Source organism: Sycon ciliatum, chromosome 1 (assembly GCF_964019385.1).
Source record: "Sycon ciliatum chromosome 1, ocSycCili1.1, whole genome shotgun sequence".
Lineage (NCBI taxonomy): Eukaryota > Metazoa > Porifera > Calcarea > Leucosolenida > Sycettidae > Sycon > Sycon ciliatum.
The window spans coordinates 38,712,817-38,732,294 of record NC_088643.1 but is presented as its reverse complement, the minus strand read 5'-3'; the positions used below and the strand labels follow the sequence as shown (position 1 = coordinate 38,732,294).

At 47.9% G+C, this 19,478-nt stretch overlaps 2 protein-coding genes across 2 annotated transcripts in view; one reads left to right on the top strand and one right to left on the bottom strand.

The window, feature by feature from the left end:
• Positions 1-9,888, top strand: part of LOC135824725 (glycerophosphocholine phosphodiesterase GPCPD1-like) — a 28,910-nt gene extending 19,022 nt beyond the window's left edge. Inside the window, exons 15-17 of the mRNA XM_065337438.1 lie at positions 215-350; positions 8,666-8,838; positions 9,188-9,888. Coding sequence (XP_065193510.1) covers positions 215-350; positions 8,666-8,838; positions 9,188-9,197 — 319 coding nt within the window. The 3' untranslated portion in view covers positions 9,198-9,888. The remainder of the gene's footprint in view (positions 1-214; positions 351-8,665; positions 8,839-9,187) is intronic.
• A 403-nt stretch (positions 9,889-10,291) lies between these two features.
• Positions 10,292-19,308, bottom strand: LOC135824716 (protein PRRC1-like). Its single transcript, XM_065337426.1, has 6 exons — positions 17,987-19,308; positions 16,598-16,676; positions 14,233-14,259; positions 13,297-13,564; positions 11,835-12,474; positions 10,292-11,312 (listed from the first exon to the last, which is right to left on the bottom strand). The coding sequence occupies exons 1-6, from the start codon at positions 18,956-18,958 to the stop codon at positions 11,289-11,291; spliced, it is 2,010 nt and encodes a 669-aa protein (XP_065193498.1). The 5' UTR covers positions 18,959-19,308; the 3' UTR covers positions 10,292-11,288.
• Positions 19,309-19,478: the final 170 nt, after the last annotated feature.

Genomic DNA, 19,478 nt, shown 5'->3' with positions numbered 1-19,478 from the left:
TTGGAAGTAACCACTACTTCCCGGTTGTAAGTCGACCCCCCCCCCCCCCCCCCCACACACACACACTTTTCTTGTTCAATTTTTAGACGTGAAAAGGTCGACTTAAAGCTAGGAAAATATGTGTGTGTAAGTAAGTGTCCATCCTTATAATGGTGGATGTTGTTGCTGCTGCTACTGATGATGATGATCGTGTTGCTGTTGTTGGTGCTGACAGTTTGCGTCGCAAGCAGTGTTTCTACCCAGTTATCTTTCTAAGCGATGTCAACGCACCTTCTTATGAAGTTCCCGATGACATCAGGTGTGCATCGCTAATGGAAGCGCTCGCGTTTGCCCACTCCGAACGCCTACCCGTAAGCACATTGCTGTCAGTCCTCTTCTGCACCTGCACAGGCCACAAGCTACCGGCTAACCCTATATATATAGACTAGGATAGCAGCAGGGTACAGTGACTCTCCACTATAGGACTATTGCCACTGTTCACTGTCGTTGTTTTTTTTTATTTGTTTTTTTTATTGAAAGCCCCACATTTAAGTGAATAATAGCAAGAAGGTACAAGAGAAGAGCTAGAGAGAAAAGGGAAACCAAGGAGGAGTCCAGGTAGAAAAGGAAAAGTCACTTGAAAGATTAGAACATTGAAAGGATCAGTCACGCAATACGGTGAATTCCCATCGTGCGTAGGATAAATAATATTCATCCCTACGCAAGAAGTAGGTTGTTATTATTAACAAGGAAAAATAATCTTTTACCAAGCATGCCTGCAAACGACGCAGAAAGCCTACAAATCATGCAAGCGGCATTGATCGAGAAATGAGGAACGTGCTCGGTGACGCAAATAGGAAGCCCTGCATCCACGAAAACACGTTACAAACCATTTTAATAGCAAGAAAGAGATACAGCACCTCAATCTTGCCATAACGCTTGAATAATGTAAATCAGAATGCTTGATAATTAAGCCAACCAAATTCTTCAGGGCACGTGAACACTCCTGGCTGCACATACCATTGGTGGCAAAAACCAAGGGCGTGAATGCACCTCCCTCGACATGTATTACCCTCTGCAGGTATGCTCTCTTCTTCTGTTGCTCATTCCTGGTTAGCTGAGCAAGAACCTCTGTTCTCAACAGCAAGGACGCTGAAGGATGAGTCACTCTAACATCAAAGAATGCGTCTTGCTGCCGAGACCAGAAGCCCCTTGCACAGATATCCAGACGAGCCTCCGGACGTCGGTTAGTCGTGGCACCAGGGAGCGCTTCACCTTCGAGTGGGAGCAGAGGAGGCTCAATTCGCACATCGGGATGGCTGCATCCATGGCCTCGGCAATCAGGTCACGCAGAGGATTGTGCCGGAGAGTGGGGTACCCCCCAGTAGGGCACGTTGCCGCATGATCGACGCTGAGGTCCGCACCACACGCACGAGCTTGGAATGTCCCGCAAGGGCCAGCCATATCGTATTGACAATGCGTCAACAAACTCCGCCTTGTTTAGGATGAAGCCAGGGGCTCAGCAGTCAGCCAGCTTGAAACCCCAGGGTCAGCAACACATTCCACCAGCAGCCTCTGCTGATTGCACAGCCCCAAGGACATGTCCACCTGCAACTGACGATATGCAGACGCACGCAACTTCTGCTCACCCTTGCGGAGAGCCCCTGCCTGAGCAATAACGACGGCCGGTGGAGCAGCATCAGATTTGCACTCTGTCATGTCCACAATGGACCGCGTCACCCTCAGACTCACTCTTCGCTGTTCACTGGCGTCCTGGGCAATACTTGGGAGGGCGAGGCCACCGAACCTGACAGGCAGTGCCAACAGTTTGCGTTCAGTATCCGACAGGCTGGGACGACCAGTGAGGGCCGGAATCAGGTCTCTTCCAATGACACTATCCAGTTCATCAAAACACGCAGCTTCTGGGTCTTTGTGGGATCGCAGATGATAGTGCCACTTCCCACGCAGGCTTCTGGTAAAAGCACTGTAAGCCGCATGTGGTTGCGTCCTGGCAAACAATGGCAACGCACGTACCTCCTTACTCCACAATGCCACATGACGGCACAGACTTCCAGTGATGTACTCCTGCGTGCCAATTGCGCCACCCAGATAACGGACACCATCACTCTGTATTTCAATTGGTGTGTCAGCAAACAAGATCCTTGCTTCCTCCTCCAATCCAGGCCTGACTAGTAACTTAGTCTTAGCAGCATTTGGATTGTACCCACACTGTGGACCAAGGAAGGTGATTTCACGCCAAAACGCATGAACTGCCGACAGCCGACCACCAGCTTCGCCATTATCCGCATACCAGCACTGCTGAATATCCGCGTGATGTTGCCGAAGGTCACGAATCATAGGTGTCACTGCTAACGCAAACATGGCCATTGCCAAGGGATCACCCTGACACGTGCCCTCACGAGACAAAATCATGCCGCCGCCAGACAGAAATAGCGGGATGGGTGCACCATACGTATTGGCAATGAAGTTGGCCATTGGAGAACATAGGTGGCTGATGTTATGTAGAGCAGCTTTGCGATTAATTGCATTGAAATGTGTTGGACGCATCAATGAGGAGAATTGCCTCAGTCTCCACACTGGAATATTGAGACTGCACCGAGATAGTGGCAGCTTCACAAGCCGAGGGATTGCCAACACATAGCTGATGCGGTGGCACAACAGCAGCAGCAATGTCAGAAGAGACACATGTGAGAATAGCCTTGGCGATGATCCTGCAATACACTTCGCCAACGACAATGGGACGTACACCGGGGGTTTTGCTTTTTGTTCAAAGCCACCGAACGCGCTGCTACAAATGCCTCCAATCCGGCACCTCTGACTTGATCCGTACACAACTTCCGCGCGGCAGCAGCCATGGCAGCAGCAAGGTTGGACGACGCACCCTTGAAGGAGGACAGCATACGTTGCCATGCCTGCACATCAAGGCCCGACGGACCGCCCGACCCCTTCATCCTCCCTGCGGCTTTCTTAACGACATCTGCCGTGATGGCTTCAAAAATAATGGATTCAGGTTCTGATGGCTCGCCAGGGAGGAGAACACACGAGGGAGGTTTGGTTCTTGCTGACAAGAAGCAAGTTGTATTGGCACTGTTCATTGCCCTTGTTCTTGCTGACACGAAGAAAGTTGTATTGGCACTGTTCACTGTCGCTGTTCTTGCTGACAAGAAACAAGTTGTATTGGTGCTGGGCTACATGCAGAACTGGACTTCCAGAGTGGAGAACGTTTGTAAGTCGTTTTCAACTTTCAAGAGTGGCAGTTGCCTTGGCTGGGGAACAAGTCTCGTACTCGTCGAAGAAAAAGACATGCGACCCTGTATGCAGCTAAAAAGCTGGTTGGAAGGGAAACCCCCTAAGACAACACTGCTACATAATGGGGACGTTTAATAGCGACGCGAAAGTTCGAACTTTTGGTGGCGGTGATATCTCTCAAAAATTTACTTCGAAAAAGCAAACCTTGTGAGGTTTAGCAACGCGAAGCAAAAAAAGGACTTTTCTCTTAGGCGCCGGTCACACATGCAGGCGGCGACACCGCTTTTGCGGCTGCCTCCAACACGCTGGCAGTGGGCGCTTTTGCGGCTCTTTTCTGCCGGCGGTCACACATGCAAAGGCTTTGGTACGCACGCAGCTTCACGGGTCTCCACAGGTGTCGTAAAACTTTTCTCTGAAAAAGACTGTAGCCTCAAAATTCTTCAGGAAGTTACCTGCTTTGTTGCATTTTGACTGAGTTGGCTGTTTCATTTTTAATTCCTATCACTGTTGTCTTTCCTTTCCTGCGCTGGTATGGATCGCAGAAACGCCCAGAATCGCCGACTACGTCGTGACCAGCGACTGCGGAGAGCTATGGAGATTGCCTCAATATTCATGTTGTTCAATTTCTCTTCGTTTGAATCTTGCGGAAGCTCCTTGAGCATCGGTGGACGCCTGAGTCGAGTCCCATGTCGGATGGTTGATGACACCCAGCCTGTATGGATGCAGATGATGGCACTGTTTGGTTTGCCGCACATGCGTGACCTTCTCTTCGGTAGATACAAGAGAAAACGACGCTTCTGGGCTGCTCTCAGAGATGGCAATGTATGGGATGAAGATTTTTTGAGAAATTATCCCACAATGTCCGTGCAATGGAATGTCCCCGACTTTGAAGATCAACAGTATATGGAGCATGTGCGAATGGGCAAATCAGAGTTCTGGCATCTCCATGAGGAATTTGGCCGGTATATTACATTCCAGGACAGCAAGTGGAGGTTGTGTGTACTGAGCCACAAACGGCTGGCAATAACGCTGCATTGGCTTGCCAACGGCAATAGCTACTCGCAGCTAGCCCGTCAGCATGGCATTGCCAAGTCAACCGCTGTTAAGATAGTCCATGAAACTGTGCGTGCACTGAAGATGCACATGGTGCCGAATTCCATTCGCTTCCCAGAGGGACAAGAGCTGAAGAGAGTGATGGCAGAATTCGAGTCCCTATCATTAATGGAAAGGTGTGCAGGGGCCGTGGATGGAACATTTGTTAAAATTCGAAAGCCAAAGGCCATGTTTGGTGACTGCTGCTATTGTTACAAGAAGTACTGCTCAATTATTTTATTGGGCACTGTAGATGCGTGCGGGATGTTCATCAACGTGAATGCCGGAAGGCCTGGGTCTGCTGGGGATGCCAGTGCGTATGCCACATCAACAATGTTACGCAGGATTTCCCAGCAAAAGTGGCTGACCATACAAGACAACTTTCGAATTGAAGGCACGTACATACGGCCCTACCTTGTGGGAGACTCTGCATTCCCCCTGTGTGCCACTCTAATGAAGTGCTTTGATGACTCAGCTGGACTTCAGCCACATGAACGGACATTCAACTACCGGCTTATTCGGACTAGGCGTGTAGTGGAGCAGGCGTTTGGGCGACTCAAGGGTCGATTCCGTGTGCTAGTCCACAATAACCTCGACGATCCCGACTTCGCTGCTGATGTGGCCATTGTCTGTTGCGGTCTGCACAACATCTGCGAGAGATGGAAGTGTCCTATGGAACCGACTTGGCTAATTAACACTGCCACGTACAATCAGTTCCACCAAGAGTACATAACCCCCCAGAGTGTGCAACTCCCACATACCCTGTTGTCCCGACAGAATTTCAAGTTGACGTCATTATTTATGACGCAATGCTCCTTGCAGCAGTGATTTACAACATGTGTACGGGTGTCAACGCATCACACGTTTTTCTTTGCAATAATTTGTACAGGACCGATCGGCTTCGGTCAACCACAGGTTCCGGATTCGTCTGATAATCCGTGTACAGTGCGCATTGCATCATCAAAATGACGTCAACTTGAAATTCTGTCGGGACAGCACCCATAGTGGAGTTGCACACTCTGGGGGGTTATGTACTCTTGGTTCCACCCAGGACCAAATGACCAACCCCACGATGACTACGAACAAGCAGATTGGACGGTGAGAAGGAAGCTAGCGCGGCGTACTCACCGAGATCACCCTGTTGTTTGAGCAATACGGTTCTATTGGCCTCTTATTTCCACACTGAGTACAATCCATTCCATTGATGAATTTATACACCTGCTCTGTGTGAACGAGAAGCACTGAATGCAACTTTATTGTTTTGCCCGTGCAGAAGGCGTATAAGAAAAACCGCAGCGTGCTAAATTGCACCTAAAAAATAGAAGAGAAGAACACGGCTGAAAAAATTGAAGAAAGGATTTATCACAAAACAAGCTCAGTCCTGCTCCTCGTTCCGGGAAGACCTTGGTCCAGGACCATTGAAGAGGTTGCTCACAAGTGTGGCCTGGAATGTCGTCATTGACTGCTGGACAGTCATCTGGAATTCCTGATTTTGCCGTTGTGTGGCTGATGACGTTCTCTCCTCACGATCTCTCATCCGCTCTTCAAATTGTTGCTGCTGTTGTTGTAGCTGTGCCTGCGGTCAAAGCACACAAATAACCATCACAAGAGGACTAAGTATTGCTGCTAGACTGCTAGTGATGTTTCATTGGCCAAGTTGTTTGCGAATTCTCACTAATTCCAATTCTGTAAAGTAGATACCACAATTATGAACGAGTAGCCAATACAAATCTATAATAATAAACTACAGTAGAATTCAAATTTTAAGGAACATGGCCAACAATCTCCTGTCTATTTCAGACCATATTTCCAGAATCTATTTTGGAAAAGGCAGTTTTGGAAACAGTTGCTTACCTGAAGTGTAATGGTTTGTTGTGTATGCGCTTGCATGATGTTGCCAAATGATGCCAAGAACTGGTCCTGTTGCTGGCGCTGTTGCTCTGGTGCTGCCGTCCTACTTCTGCCAACACGACTCGGTGGTGTGGGAGGCAAGGCAGGCCGAGCACGACCATTGTGCGGCTCCTGTCGAGTTTGAGCTTGCGCCTGTGCTCGTGGCCTTGCTGTTGCCTGCGTCGGTAGAGGCAGTGGGGTAGATGCTGCTGCAGGCAATGCTGCTGATGGTACGATTGGCTGCGCTGAAAGTGCTGCTGCAGGCAATGCTGCAGATGGGAGGACAGGCTGTGCTGAAAGTGCTGCAGCACGTGCTGGTGGAAGTCCATCAGAACTATCGGCCTCGCTGTCATCAGCCACGTCATGGTCTAAATCATCATCTATGTCACCATCACCAAAAGTTCCACTGTTTCCAGTAGTGTGTGCAGTACTGCTATCACTGCTTGTACTAGCTCTGTTGCTCGTAGCACTGGGGTTGGCTGCCTCTGCTGAAGCTGCCTGTTCAGCATCATCAGCATTGTTGTCATCATCATCATCCTCACTGGTGTCTTGGGCACTATCAGTGGAAATAGCCAGTCCCAGAGTGGGATGAGACTTCCACAGATCATAGAAATATTTGAGTAGTGGCCACTTCGCTTCTTTGAGAATCTCTTCCCAGTCCAGCTCATCTTCATCATCATCATCAGCAGCAGCTGCCCCGGTTCGCTCTAGCCTGCTTCTGCGCACTCTGGGCTGCACATGAAGTTTAACATTTTTGGAGCCCGTCTTCTTCAGGCGCCCGATCTTATCCTTGACCTGCTTCCAGGCGACCACCACATCCTCCTCCTTCAGCTTGTCAACAATCCATTTGTACCTCTGTACATCTCTTGTCATTTTTTCTGGTGTCTTGTCTTGACCTCGAAATAGAGGGAGAGGAGCAGTTGCTCTTGGTCAGCAGTCCACCTCATGACGAGAGATGAAAAACTAATTTTTCCAAGATCCAAGAGATCCAACAACGACAACGCCGCAAAAGTTGCACTACCGCTTTTGTGTTTCGCCACCAATTTTTTGGTTGTGGCGCTTTTGAGATTGCCGCCGTGGCGCCAGTGGCGCCAGGCGCAGTATCCATGGTGATCCGGGGATATCCCAACTTTTGTGGTGCAGCTTTGGTGGTGTCGCAAAAGCGCCATGCATGTGTGACCGGCGCCTAAGGCGCCGGTCACACATGCAGGCGGCGACACCGCTTTTGCGGCTGCCTCCAACACGCTGGCAGTGGGCGCTTTTGCGGCTCTTTTCTGCCGGCGGTCACACATGCAAAGGCTTTGGTACGCACGCAGCTTCACGGGTCTCCACAGGTGTCGTAAAACTTTTCTCTGAAAAAGACTGTAGCCTCAAAATTCCTTTCCTGCGCTGGTATGGATCGCAGAAACGCCCAGAATCGCCGACTACGTCGTGACCAGCGACTGCGGAGAGCTATGGAGATTGCCTCAATATTCATGTTGTTCAATTTCTCTTCGTTTGAATCTTGCGGAAGCTCCTTGAGCATCGGTGGACGCCTGAGTCGAGTCCCATGTCGGATGGTTGACCTCGAAATAGAGGGAGAGGAGCAGTTGCTCTTGGTCAGCAGTCCACTTCATGACGAGAGATGAAAAACTAATTTTTCCAAGATCCAAGAGATCCAACAACGACAACGCCGCAAAAGTTGCACTACCGCTTTTGTGTTTCGCCACCAATTTTTTGGTTGTGGCGCTTTTGAGATTGTCGCCGTGGCGCCAGTGGCGCCAGGCGCAGTATCCATGGTGATCCGGGGATATCCCAACTTTTGTGGTGCAGCTTTGGTGGTATCGCAAAAGCGCCATGCATGTGTGACCGGCGCCTAAGGTACATATTACGCATTTGTACCGTACTGCATATGAGCCGCGACACGACAAAAGGGTGCTTATGGGGGAAGTTATGGCACGCTACATCAAACTGAGAAAAACTCGTTTGAAAGTTGAGTATGCAATATTGAGAGTGCACATTTTCTTTTGAATTCGATTAGTTTTCGTTGCGATTTTATCAAGCTTTTTGAATGCAGTTTTTGCAACAGAAGCAGTGAGAATCCAGCCATTGAGCTGTATCCATAACTCAGTTTGTGAAATTTTTACCATAAGCACCCTTTTGTCATGGTGCGGCTCATATGCAGCTCAGTCTCAAGCAGGGCATGGCCTGTACTGTACTGTATATGCAGCTCAGTCTCAAGCAGGGCATGGCCTGTAAAGTTACAACTCACTACCGTCAAGTGCATACCGAGCAAAGAGAAAGTGACTTTCGCCAATCGCTGCAACTTCGTGTCCAAGTTTTCGAAGTTTCGAGCTTTGTTTCTGTACTCGTTCCCAGACACTGCAGCCTACATCATGGTTTTGTACTGGTGTCTCTTGTTCTCTGCTGGTGTGACACATCTGCTCTCAAACAGGGGCTAGCATGCGAATCCAGTGTCTTAGTTGATAATCCGGCTGCTATCAAGGATGCCATTGAAAACCATGGTATGCTTATGCTAAGCTGGAGTGCTACAAACAACGTCATGGAGAATGTCAATTTACAGGTTCAACATGGCATGCACGGAATCGTGTCCGATGCTGTTGACAGGTAGGTGGCAAAGTTGTTTATTTTCTAACTGCGTGTGTGTGTGTGCATGCGTGTGTGGGTGTCCTCTCTTGTACTGGCGGAGGATGATTGCACTTTTAAAGTTCTAGTCGCCTAAAGCAGCCACTGGCTATGTGGTGGAGACCAGGCTATAGCTGTGGCTACCAATATCAACGTTTTCCCAGGTTGTGTGTGTGTGCGTGTGTGTGTGTGTGTTTGACTTTCTGCCTGCTACTGGCCCATGTTTCAAACTTTCCGTGTGTGTACATGACCCTGTGCAAATGTGCTCACATATCATACATCTGAATGTGCATGCCTGTGTACATGGTGTGTGCATGTGCGTTGCTTGCAGGCTATACTGATTACTTTGGCAGTTGACAACTAAGAATGCCTTTCAGACGCTGAAATTGCGAGCGAGGCAGCATCGACGATCAGTGAGCCGAGTGCATGGCACAGAGATCACTCCCCTGCAGTTGGACAAGAGTGGCCAAGATTACTTCCCTGCATTCGGGCAATAGTGGCCAAGCGGCCGTATGAATTAGAAACGGAATGAAGTGAACGATGAACAGTCAAGGTTTGTAGGGCACAACAACTATTTAATGAACCATGTGCACGTATTAGCGACGTACAGTGTGCTGTGTGCATCCGGATTATCAGCGGAGTGTTTTTAATATTTTTTTTACAAACTCTAGATAGAGCGCAGTCACGTAGTTTATTCCAGTGCTTTACTGCTTATTACACATCTTTAAACCTAGCAAGGGGTGTAGCCGTCAATCCCTCTACTAGCGGAACACCCATTTCTTAGATTAGCGATCCAACAATTGTCTACTCTTAGGGGTCGTCGCAAAAGTTTTCTGTCGTCCCTGAAACGAACATCGTTCATTTCGTACTCGGACCCCCTCCCCTCCCTCTGAAACGAACACAGCTTGCTATGCTGGACGACGGAAATCGCATGCATGTACATGTTATATGTACAGTGTCGGTTGACTTGCGATTTTGGCTCGCACCCCCTCCCCCCTCCCCCCCCCCCCCCCGCAAATGAATCATGTTCGTTTCAGGGACGACATAAAACTTTTGCGACGATCCCTTATACTTATTGTCAATGGTCGTTTTCAGTTACCAATTTTTTTCGGCCCACTCGGGTTTTTAGCTTTTTACTGTACATGTACGCTGCGTTTCCCACGTCACTCCTCTAATACATTTCGGGGGTGTTCCGCGATGATAAGGGCTGCTAAAATGTACAAGTATGTGTGTAGTGGGACAACTCCACTAACGGCTATTACCAACTGTTATTTTACGTGCACGAGGCATGTAAACAGCACAGGATTGCTTCATATCTTGTATGCAGTACAATGTGTGTTATGAGAAAGCACACCAACAGCACCAGTCAGTACTGGTTACGATTATGCTGCCCACATCAGCTTACTAGTAGATATCACACCAGCAACATAAACCATGCAATTCAATGCAGGGTATCAAAATACATGCAAGCCTGCACATATTCTACACCCGCAGTGGTCTGCAGTGGTCTGTCTGCAGTGGTCTGTTCTGAACTCAATGCAGCAGCAATACAGCGACTGACCCAGCCGCGTGCTAAATCATACACATTCTAACATGAGAGCGAAAAGCAGCATCGATATAGTCAATGTTCTTCCTATTTATGTGGTAGTGTGTCGGATCCTTCAATGTCCTGTCCTGGGTTCAGCGGCACTAGTTACATGCAGCAGTTGAGTGAGTGGCCGGGGACTGAACAGCAAGCAGTCGGGGTTAGAAATTAAGCATAGGAAAATAAAATGCTAATAGAAGTATGAAAAATTACGCACAGAAATCCAAATGCGTAGTAGCCTAACATCAGCATATGCTGCTGGACTGGACTCCCATGCTGAAAGTAGCTACTGTGGATGTGTCTGAAGGTAAAAACTAGGCTGAATCTATGTAAAGAGTAGTGCAGTAGTAGGCAACCTAAAATCAGGACTACATGGTAAATACTGCTAGTAAGGCAACTGGACTACATGGTACCGTAAATACTGCTAGTATGGCAACTAGGCACAGACAATTTATGGCAGGCAGACAGCAGGAGAATATTAACACAATGTACAGAATCAGGAAATTAGCTTGAAATTATCATGTTGCACATCTGTGTGTATATGTGGCATCCTGCGCTAATAGCACGTATGCGCGCGCGCACGCGCACACACGCACACTGCTGGTACATAGTGGCATGCACGTGTAAGTCTGGACAAATCGACACACCACTATGTACAGAGTAGAAGCAATGCAGATAGTCCACAACAAACCACCAGCAGCAGCAACAGCCCATTGCATGCAGTCAGGATGATGGTGGTGTTCTTACCTACATTGTATCTGAACTGAGTGCACCAAGACACACGAATCATCAACAGCCACGTACACGTAACGAGTGGCTGGGTAATTGTTGCTGCACCCAGCATGGATTACTGGAAGAAGTTTGACACCATCTGTATTAGCCGTATGAAACAAATTGGTACACATACACACATACAGGAAGCAAGCCATTTAGTTTGTTCAGCCTAGTATACGTTCAAGCCAGAGAGAACGGGTGGTCAAAGGTACTATAATATACGTTCAAGCCAGAGAGAACGGGTGGTCAAAGGTACTATAATATACGTTCAAGCCAGAGAGAACGGGTGGTCAAAGGTACTATAATATACGTTCAAGCCAGAGAGAACGGGTGGTCAAAGTTCAAGCCAGAGAGAACGGGTGGTCAAAGGTACTATAATATACGTTCAAGCCAGAGAGAACGGGTGGTCAAAGTTCAAGCCAGAGAGAACGGGTGGTCAAAGGTACTATAATATACGTTCAAGCCAGGGAGAACGGGTGGTCAAAGGTTTAATCCCCACCCACCCCACCATCTGCCACATGTGATGCAAGCTTCTGGGCACATATACCTACACACGCACAAACGTATTCTCACCTGTGACTGTGTGGTATCTGTATGACCAGCACATACATATTCTCACCTGTGTGTGTGTGGTATCTGTATGACCAGCAACTTGTGCCAATGGTGCACCAGCAGGCGCGGACTGCTGCTGTGAATGCTGAGACAATGCAGTGTGTACTGGCTGCTCCTGCTGCGGCTGCTGTAGTGGTGGTTGGCTGTAGCTTTGCTGGGTGGTTGCTGTTGGAGGTGGCTGCATAGCGGGGTGAGCAGGTCTCGAGGCATGCAGTCCTGGCTGCACAGCCTGCTGTTGCTGCTGTTGGTGTTGCTGCTGCTGGTAGAAGGCAGTGGCAGTAGATGGTGGTGGTGGCTGGTAACTGACAGGCTCAGGGACAGCACTGGCAGCGAAAGGTGGCGTGTACCTTTGCAATCGTAGCTCATAAGATCTTGCCAGAGTAGCTGCAGCGGTTTCCAGGAGGCGATAACGAGACATGCCTGTCATAGTGCGGTGTGGATCATTAGGATCAGCACCAGGCATTTCCTTTGTCAGAAGTGTGGGCCATCTCACCGAGAAACCACTTTCACTCTGCGCATAGTTCGGTGGGTTGGATGAACGGAGTGTTTCCACATAGTGGGACGGTAGAGGAATGGGCTGTGTCAGTGCCTGCAAGACGATGTCACGGGATGGGTCTAGTAGTACTATGCATGCAACGTCGAATACACTGCAAGCACAAATGAGCACAAATCCATGCAAACACACACAATCACACAGCCATACACACACACACACGCCGACACACACATTGAGAATGGATAGTGGTTAGATTTTCAATAGCAAGAGCAGATCCCACAATTAGTGAATTCTAATGCCAAACGCTTTCCAAAAACCAAAGGTCATCTGATTTGCCTCACGAAAACTGATGTCCTGGTCTAAGCAGGGGAATTTTGCTGGAAGAACAGGCGTTAATGTTGATACTCAAATACTTAAAAGAAGTAAAACAAAGTCTGACCGATATCCACTCTCAAAGAAACGCGCCACTAAGTCACAATGGCAGACATTTCTAGGCTCGATTGTCCCTGATCCACAGCTTATATTATATTAACAAAGGGGTGCAAAATGTTCTGGAGAACAGTTTCGTTCCTAAAGTGACCAGCAATGTATTGGTACACAGGTTCTACTAACGTTAGGTGCGAACAACACATTCAAATCACTGTTAATACATGTACTACAGTACTACCTCATAAAGTTGCACAAAGTGGGTTGGAACTAAACATCATCCATTGTCTACAGAAGAAGAATCCCTGAGTACCATGAATACCAGCTACCGGGACGAGACAAAAACAAAGCTGAAAGTCCACCACAAGTACATGTACCTCCTTTCGTAAATCATGCAGCAGACAAGTTCATTTCCATGCCAACAGTGGGCACTTGCTGCCAGTGTGAGTGACTTCCACAGGGGACTGCAGCAATGGACAGCTTGCGGACGGGGCATACAAAACACACCACACACTAAATAACACTGTAAGTAATGTAATGCACTTACCAGCCAGGAAGAAGCTCTGCTATGCAGTTTTCCACACTGATCAATACCGCATCACCAATGATTTCGTTGCTGTGCATGGAGCGCAAGTACTGGATGCGCTGCTGGGCACCTTGATAGCAGGCATCCAGGCCAAACACCTGTGGTGCTATGCCACTGGGACACACAAAGCCACGCACGTTCACTGTCTGGAAACAGCGCTGAAATCCACACTTGATTGCCTCGATCTTAGGTAGCTTTGTAGATGCCAGTATAACCTGCTTGGCCTTGACTGTACATAAGAAGATGATCATACAATTAAAAGAAATGAGCAAATAGCTACGTGTACTAGTAACCTGCATCTGACCAACCAACGAGCATATCATTTTGAGAATCATTGCAGCTCTCACTACATTCAGCATATCATTTTGAGAATCATTGCAGCTCTGACTACATTCTGACTAGTGAAAGCCAAACTCTCGTGGGACACTTCTTCTGTTTTTGCGATGGCTGCAAAGACAACAATTGGTGACAGAAATTTTAGGTATGAAACAGACGCACCGAAAGTACTGAAAATAAAAGTACACCGAAAATTTGTGCAATTACAGTAATTATAGTGACATGGATGTCACCTGTTCACCTAACCTGGCCTTTAGCCCTCATACCGAAAATACTGAGCACCTAAAATTTCTGAAATTAGAGTATACTGAAGTTTCACTGTACATGTACACACTCTATAGACTGGTTGCTACTGCTGCTGTTGCTACTGCTGTTGCTGCTGCTGCTGCTGCTGCTTGGCACAGGTGCATACTACTTCACTAGCAGAATTATAGCTCCATGGCCATGACACGGCAAAAGCATCACATGCACAGCAGTAGCACAGCACAGGCACAGCAGTAGCAGCTACTGCCACAGCAAATAAAGAGAGAGGAAAAAACGTAATCCAGAAATCATACTCACTATGAGCAGCTCCAGGTGTTGATAGATCTAAAGTAACGGAAGTTCAAAATCACAAGATATACACACAGCTCAAAAACTCACAGTACTCCACACAAACAGAGCACTCCCACTATGATGCTTTGAGCTGATAGCCTGATACACGTGTGCTTTGCTGTTTTCTAGATTTTTGCAACTGGTTCAGAGAGTCACTTGGAGCACCAGTCATGAGACCTAACATGGTTAAAATGGTCAGCTATGACTACGGTGTCCAGAGATTGAGAGTACAGTGAAACCTGTCTAAGGCGACCCCTCAAGGTCAAGGGACGAGAAAAAGTGGTCGCCGTGGCCAGGTGGTCTTCTTATCCAGGTTCAGTGGGTCACGTGACCATATCCACATGTGATACATCATTTTAATCAGTGTATCAGAGTGCACACACCTATGCTACTCTAGCACGACTCATGTGCTTGGGGTCCTCACTGACCTCAGCCTCAGGCCTGTCAAATGTCGTGCATGCACCATGTACATCTACACTTCCTGCACTGATGTGTAGATCTACCATGCTTGGTGCACCATGCAATGCGTACAGTCATTTACATGACTAGCATTGTGCAACGCGGTCGCGGGTGGGTGGTCGTCGGTCGCGTTGAGCAAGTGGTCGCCTTATCCGAGGTGTTTTGAACCTGAATGCGCCCGTGACAAGGAAAAGTGGTCGCCATGGTCGAGTGGTCGCCATATCCGAGTGGTCGCCATTACAGGTTTTACTGTATACACATGAGCACATGTACAGTATACAGCGTAACAACCACCCGCCCAGTGCACTAGAATGGGAAAATGGGCAATGGTGTGACATACTCATGCAAGGAGTATCAAACCGCATACTAGTATTCTACACTTTGCACCAATTTAAAGTAGCATCAATCATCCAAGCTGTGTTCAAACTTCAATCACAGTCATACACCAGCACGCAGTGTCTCACTTTCTACAACGCAGCCATTACCTGTATCACAGCACTTGTACAATACACGACATGTATACGGACACAGAGCCACAGCCCTGACAGCCACGTAGACACACCGGTCATAATTATCACCATTTAGATGGTTTGTTAGTTGCTGAACTAACACGGGCCAATAGCAACCTACCGGCATATGCACAGCTGATGGTGTAAGGCACAAACCACCAACATGCTTGTTAATTGTTTACTTTAGACAACACCATACACTACAGTCCATTCAGAAAAAAAGATGAGCGCTGGCTCTGGCGAGATCCCGTATTCGGTGATTTTGTCGGACACGCGTACATGGTGCAGTGCCGCGAGATTTTAAACTTGAAAAAGGGTCCAAAAAAGTACACCTCAACTGGGGTTCGAACCGCACAATGTACTGTTATGCAAGTGGAGTGAACGGCCTGGATTTTCATGGTTTTCCCCCAATTCAGCGCTTTGGGGGCAAAACCTGGCCGTAATTCTTTTCTTGCTATGGCTTGCTTCTTGGAGAAATAGACTTCAAAAACATAATTGGAAGAGCATTCCATGGGTGATTGCCAAAACGTGTGAAAAACTCAAAAGACCCATTTATGGCCAAAAGCTGGCCTAGGATATCATCTTTTTATGAATGGACTGCAGACCCGGTGAGGTCAAGACATACACAGTTTAAGGGAGCATCTCATAAGTTCGCATTTTGTTTCTAAACGTAACGCATTTCGAAACGGGGGTAGGGGGGTAGCGGCCATTTCGAATAGAAAAATGACTGTTCGCACATTTTCTGGAACTGTACAATCTACTGTGCTAGTGCTAGATCCCTGCAGCAAATGAGTGTGTTTAGGTGGAGATCTACCTGTGTTTGCAGATCAGCTAACCCTTGCACTGCATGCATGCAGGCTACTCAGAGGTGTCAAATGTCACACCAGCCTGATCAAACCATGTACCTGGCCAGCGTTTACAGCAGTACATGCAGTTGTTGTGGAGGAACTATGCTTATTTGCGTGTACATGTCATTGATTGTACATACTTTGTACTCAGTAAATGCGGTACTACTGTATGCCATTCGCGACCGCTCTAGCAAAACATTCATGTACATGTACATGTACAATCATGTACATAAGCATACCATAGCATGGGGCATGGATGTGTACAGTAGATAAACACAGAAAATGTGCGATAAAACTTTCGAATAGAGGGGGGAGGTAGGGGGGTAAAGTCTATTCGAAATGCGTTACGTTTGCAAAATAAATGCGAACTTATGAGATGCTCCCTAAAGTACTTGTAGTGAATAAGAACTTTGGTTTGGTAGGTGAATTCGGCAAGTGCAGCACTGTCAAATACACAGACACACAGACGCAGACACACACACACACACACACCATACTAGTAGAACATACACTAACCATTGGCAGATTCTCTTGATGAAGACCCACTGCCCGTCATGCCAGGGTCCAGTGTGGTCAAGACATTATCCACTGACGACTGCAAACACACAAAGTCACAGTGTTGCAAGATGAGCACCAGATATTGTAAGTATCACACAGGAAGAATTCTATGTCAACCAAAGAACTTTCAACCTGGTAACCTTGGTAAAGTTCACCATCAAAGTCTTGTCATGCCACAGGAACAAGCACACTACAACTCGAGCAACTTGCCATGGACGAAAGCCTTTTGAAATGACAGCCAGGACAAGTGGGCTATCACAGTAGGGTGTATAATGGTGACAACATAATAGTGACAAACACCATAGCTACAGTTCAGAGCTACAGAATTACAACAACACACAGTGACAGCATCATCACAAAGTGACAATCCTTAGTGGCAAATAAACAGGTTCTGCAAAACGAAAATGCGTACAAACTTTCGCTCTACGCCATGAAGTGAGAAACTTCGCACAAGCTTTCGCAACTTTGGACGCGAAACTAGCATGAAACGCGAAACAAGCATGAAACGCGAAATGAACTTTCGTGAGAAGTACGGTAAGTTCCGTGGGCTCAAAAGTGGTTAACGGGTTCACCATGTGCACGTGATCGGCACGCAAACTACGAAAATGTGCAGAACAAATTTTGTGCGAAAATTCGCACAAACTTTCGCAAGGCCCGTCGCGAAACTTCGTGCACATTTTCGTTTTGCAGAACCTCTTTAATGAAAGCAACAGAGTGGCCAGACATGTGCTATAGTTAGCAGTTCCAACTGCTAAAGGTCGAAGTAACTGGACAGACTTTTAAAGGTGATTTCATCATCTCTCAACAAGTGCTCAGCATTATAATTTACAACCAGGCTACAAAGGTGGCAACAAAATTATTCAGGGACAAACAGAAATCAAACGCAGCAAGGTAGAATGCAAGTCCCGCACCATACCATACCTCCCCGCACGAAGCGCATACGCTTTTAGGCGAAAAGTCGTTTTTGGCAGGATCAAAAGCCGAAAAGGTAACTTGTGCTCGTGTATATGCGTGTGTAACTAGTATAAATGTATATCGGACCATAAAATGGTCCTTTACGGGTGCAGAGCCAAGCCCTTGTGGACTTCATGTGTGCTGGTACGGCATGGGTATTCCCTGGCAGACTTGGGTGAAGCGTGACTCTAGCATCCATTGTACATATTGATGTCAGTGTGTCAACCGGCGAATATGGGTGTTTTTTTACTCCCCAGTGCTAGCTGATATTGAGTGACAGGTGTAGTTCCTGACTGCTTCAGCCGGGGCACTAACATGCGCCAGTGGTCGGATCATTTCACTAGCTTGCACAGTGTAGATGTAACGGTGGCATGACACTGGCATGCCACTTACCTTGGTTTTGTCAACAATGTTCCTGCCAAGCTTTTGCGCACTTTCCACCAGCATGTCCGGGTTACTGACCATCTTGGATGCCGACTCCATCACACTGCTAGTTGCTGATGTCATCCAACCCCACAGACCATTGTCAGTGCCGTCTGATGGTCCACCACTATATCCCCCTTGTGATGAGAACTGCTGTTGATCGTAACCATGAGGCATAGCACTAGCAGCGCCGTACGGATTGGGGCTGCCCATCGAAGCCGTACCAGTGGCTGGTGCACCAGGGTACGCCGGGCCTGTTGGGCTGGTAGCCTGGGTGTACGGAGCATTGGAATACTGACCTCCCATACCAATGCCCTGCGTATGCGTGGCCGTGTGAGCAGCCGGTACCGACGATGCCGATGTCGCAGCCATACCGGGACTATACGTAGCCGCGGCCGCTGGGTAACTGGTCATGTTGAGAGCAGAGGGTAGCTCAGAGTGTGGCTTAGCACGCAACGCCGACATCCTCTGCCCCTGCGGCCTTGCTGCATCACTTGCTGCAGGCGGTCCGCCAGTTTGGGACGTCGGTGGCGGGGTAGGAGTGTAGTGTGCAGATACTGCACCTTGTACATTCTCATACCGCTGTGGAGTACTAACAGTGGATAATGCTGGTGTAGCTACTGCATTGGACTGACCAGCCGTACTCGCAACAGCTGGTTGAGAACGAGACAATTGGGGGCTATTGCTGCTGGGAGCAGTTGTAGCAAAGTGCGATGTAGCAATGCTCGATGCACTACCACCTTGCTGGCTACTAGTATCAGTTGTGACACTGGTAACAGCAGAGTGTACAACGGCTGGCGAAGACTGCTGAGCTAGAGTTGCTGCTGCCGTTGGTGGGGGCATAGCAGAATCTCGATCTACAATACAGAAGCTTTCCTCCAGGTTTAGTCCGCTGGTAGCCGCATTCAGCTGTTGGTCCAGCTGGTCCACTCCTTGCATCATGTTTACTTCTACCCGCCGGTGGAGATGCTAGTGCTTTGTAATACTAATGGTACTAATAGAAGTCTCAAATAAACATGACTAAAACTCAACTCAATCTTGTATGAAGATGTAGATCTACTTGTACGTCCAGGCTCTGAGGGTTACGACGAACATGGAACAGAATTACATAAACCATAAAAACTATTGGCAAGTTTGCTAGAATACCGATACCACTCGGCTACCGCCGGAAACCTATCTCACTGACACAACTCACAAGTCGAAGACAAAAGGAACAAACTCAACACAACAGTCAACATGATTCTGATGACTGAGCGAACAACGAAAAATGAAGTCACCAGGCCGCAGCGAACATCGTATTCACACATCGTTGATCGATGTCACCGTATCGTGTTCACCAGGCCAGGGATAGGGAGTAGTACAATACTCCCTGCACTATCACGGCCTGCACATAACCATGCACGTGACTGTAGCCATGCAGATAGCCAATCAACAACTCAGAAAGCATGTCGATGTGTGCATA

Bases quoted from the DNA above. Each gene is read 5' to 3' on its own strand.
- LOC135824716 (XM_065337426.1), bottom strand. From the start codon at position 18,958: ATGATGCAAGGAGTGGACCAGCTGGACCAACAGCTGAATGCGGCTACC. The intron at 14,260-16,597 runs GTTAGTGTATGT...CCGTTACTTTAG, and splicing joins ATCAAGAGAATCTGCCAATG to ATCTATCAACACCTGGAGCT. The intron at 13,565-14,232 runs GTGAGTATGATT...TCTTATGTACAG, and splicing joins AACACCTGGAGCTGCTCATA to TCAAGGCCAAGCAGGTTATA.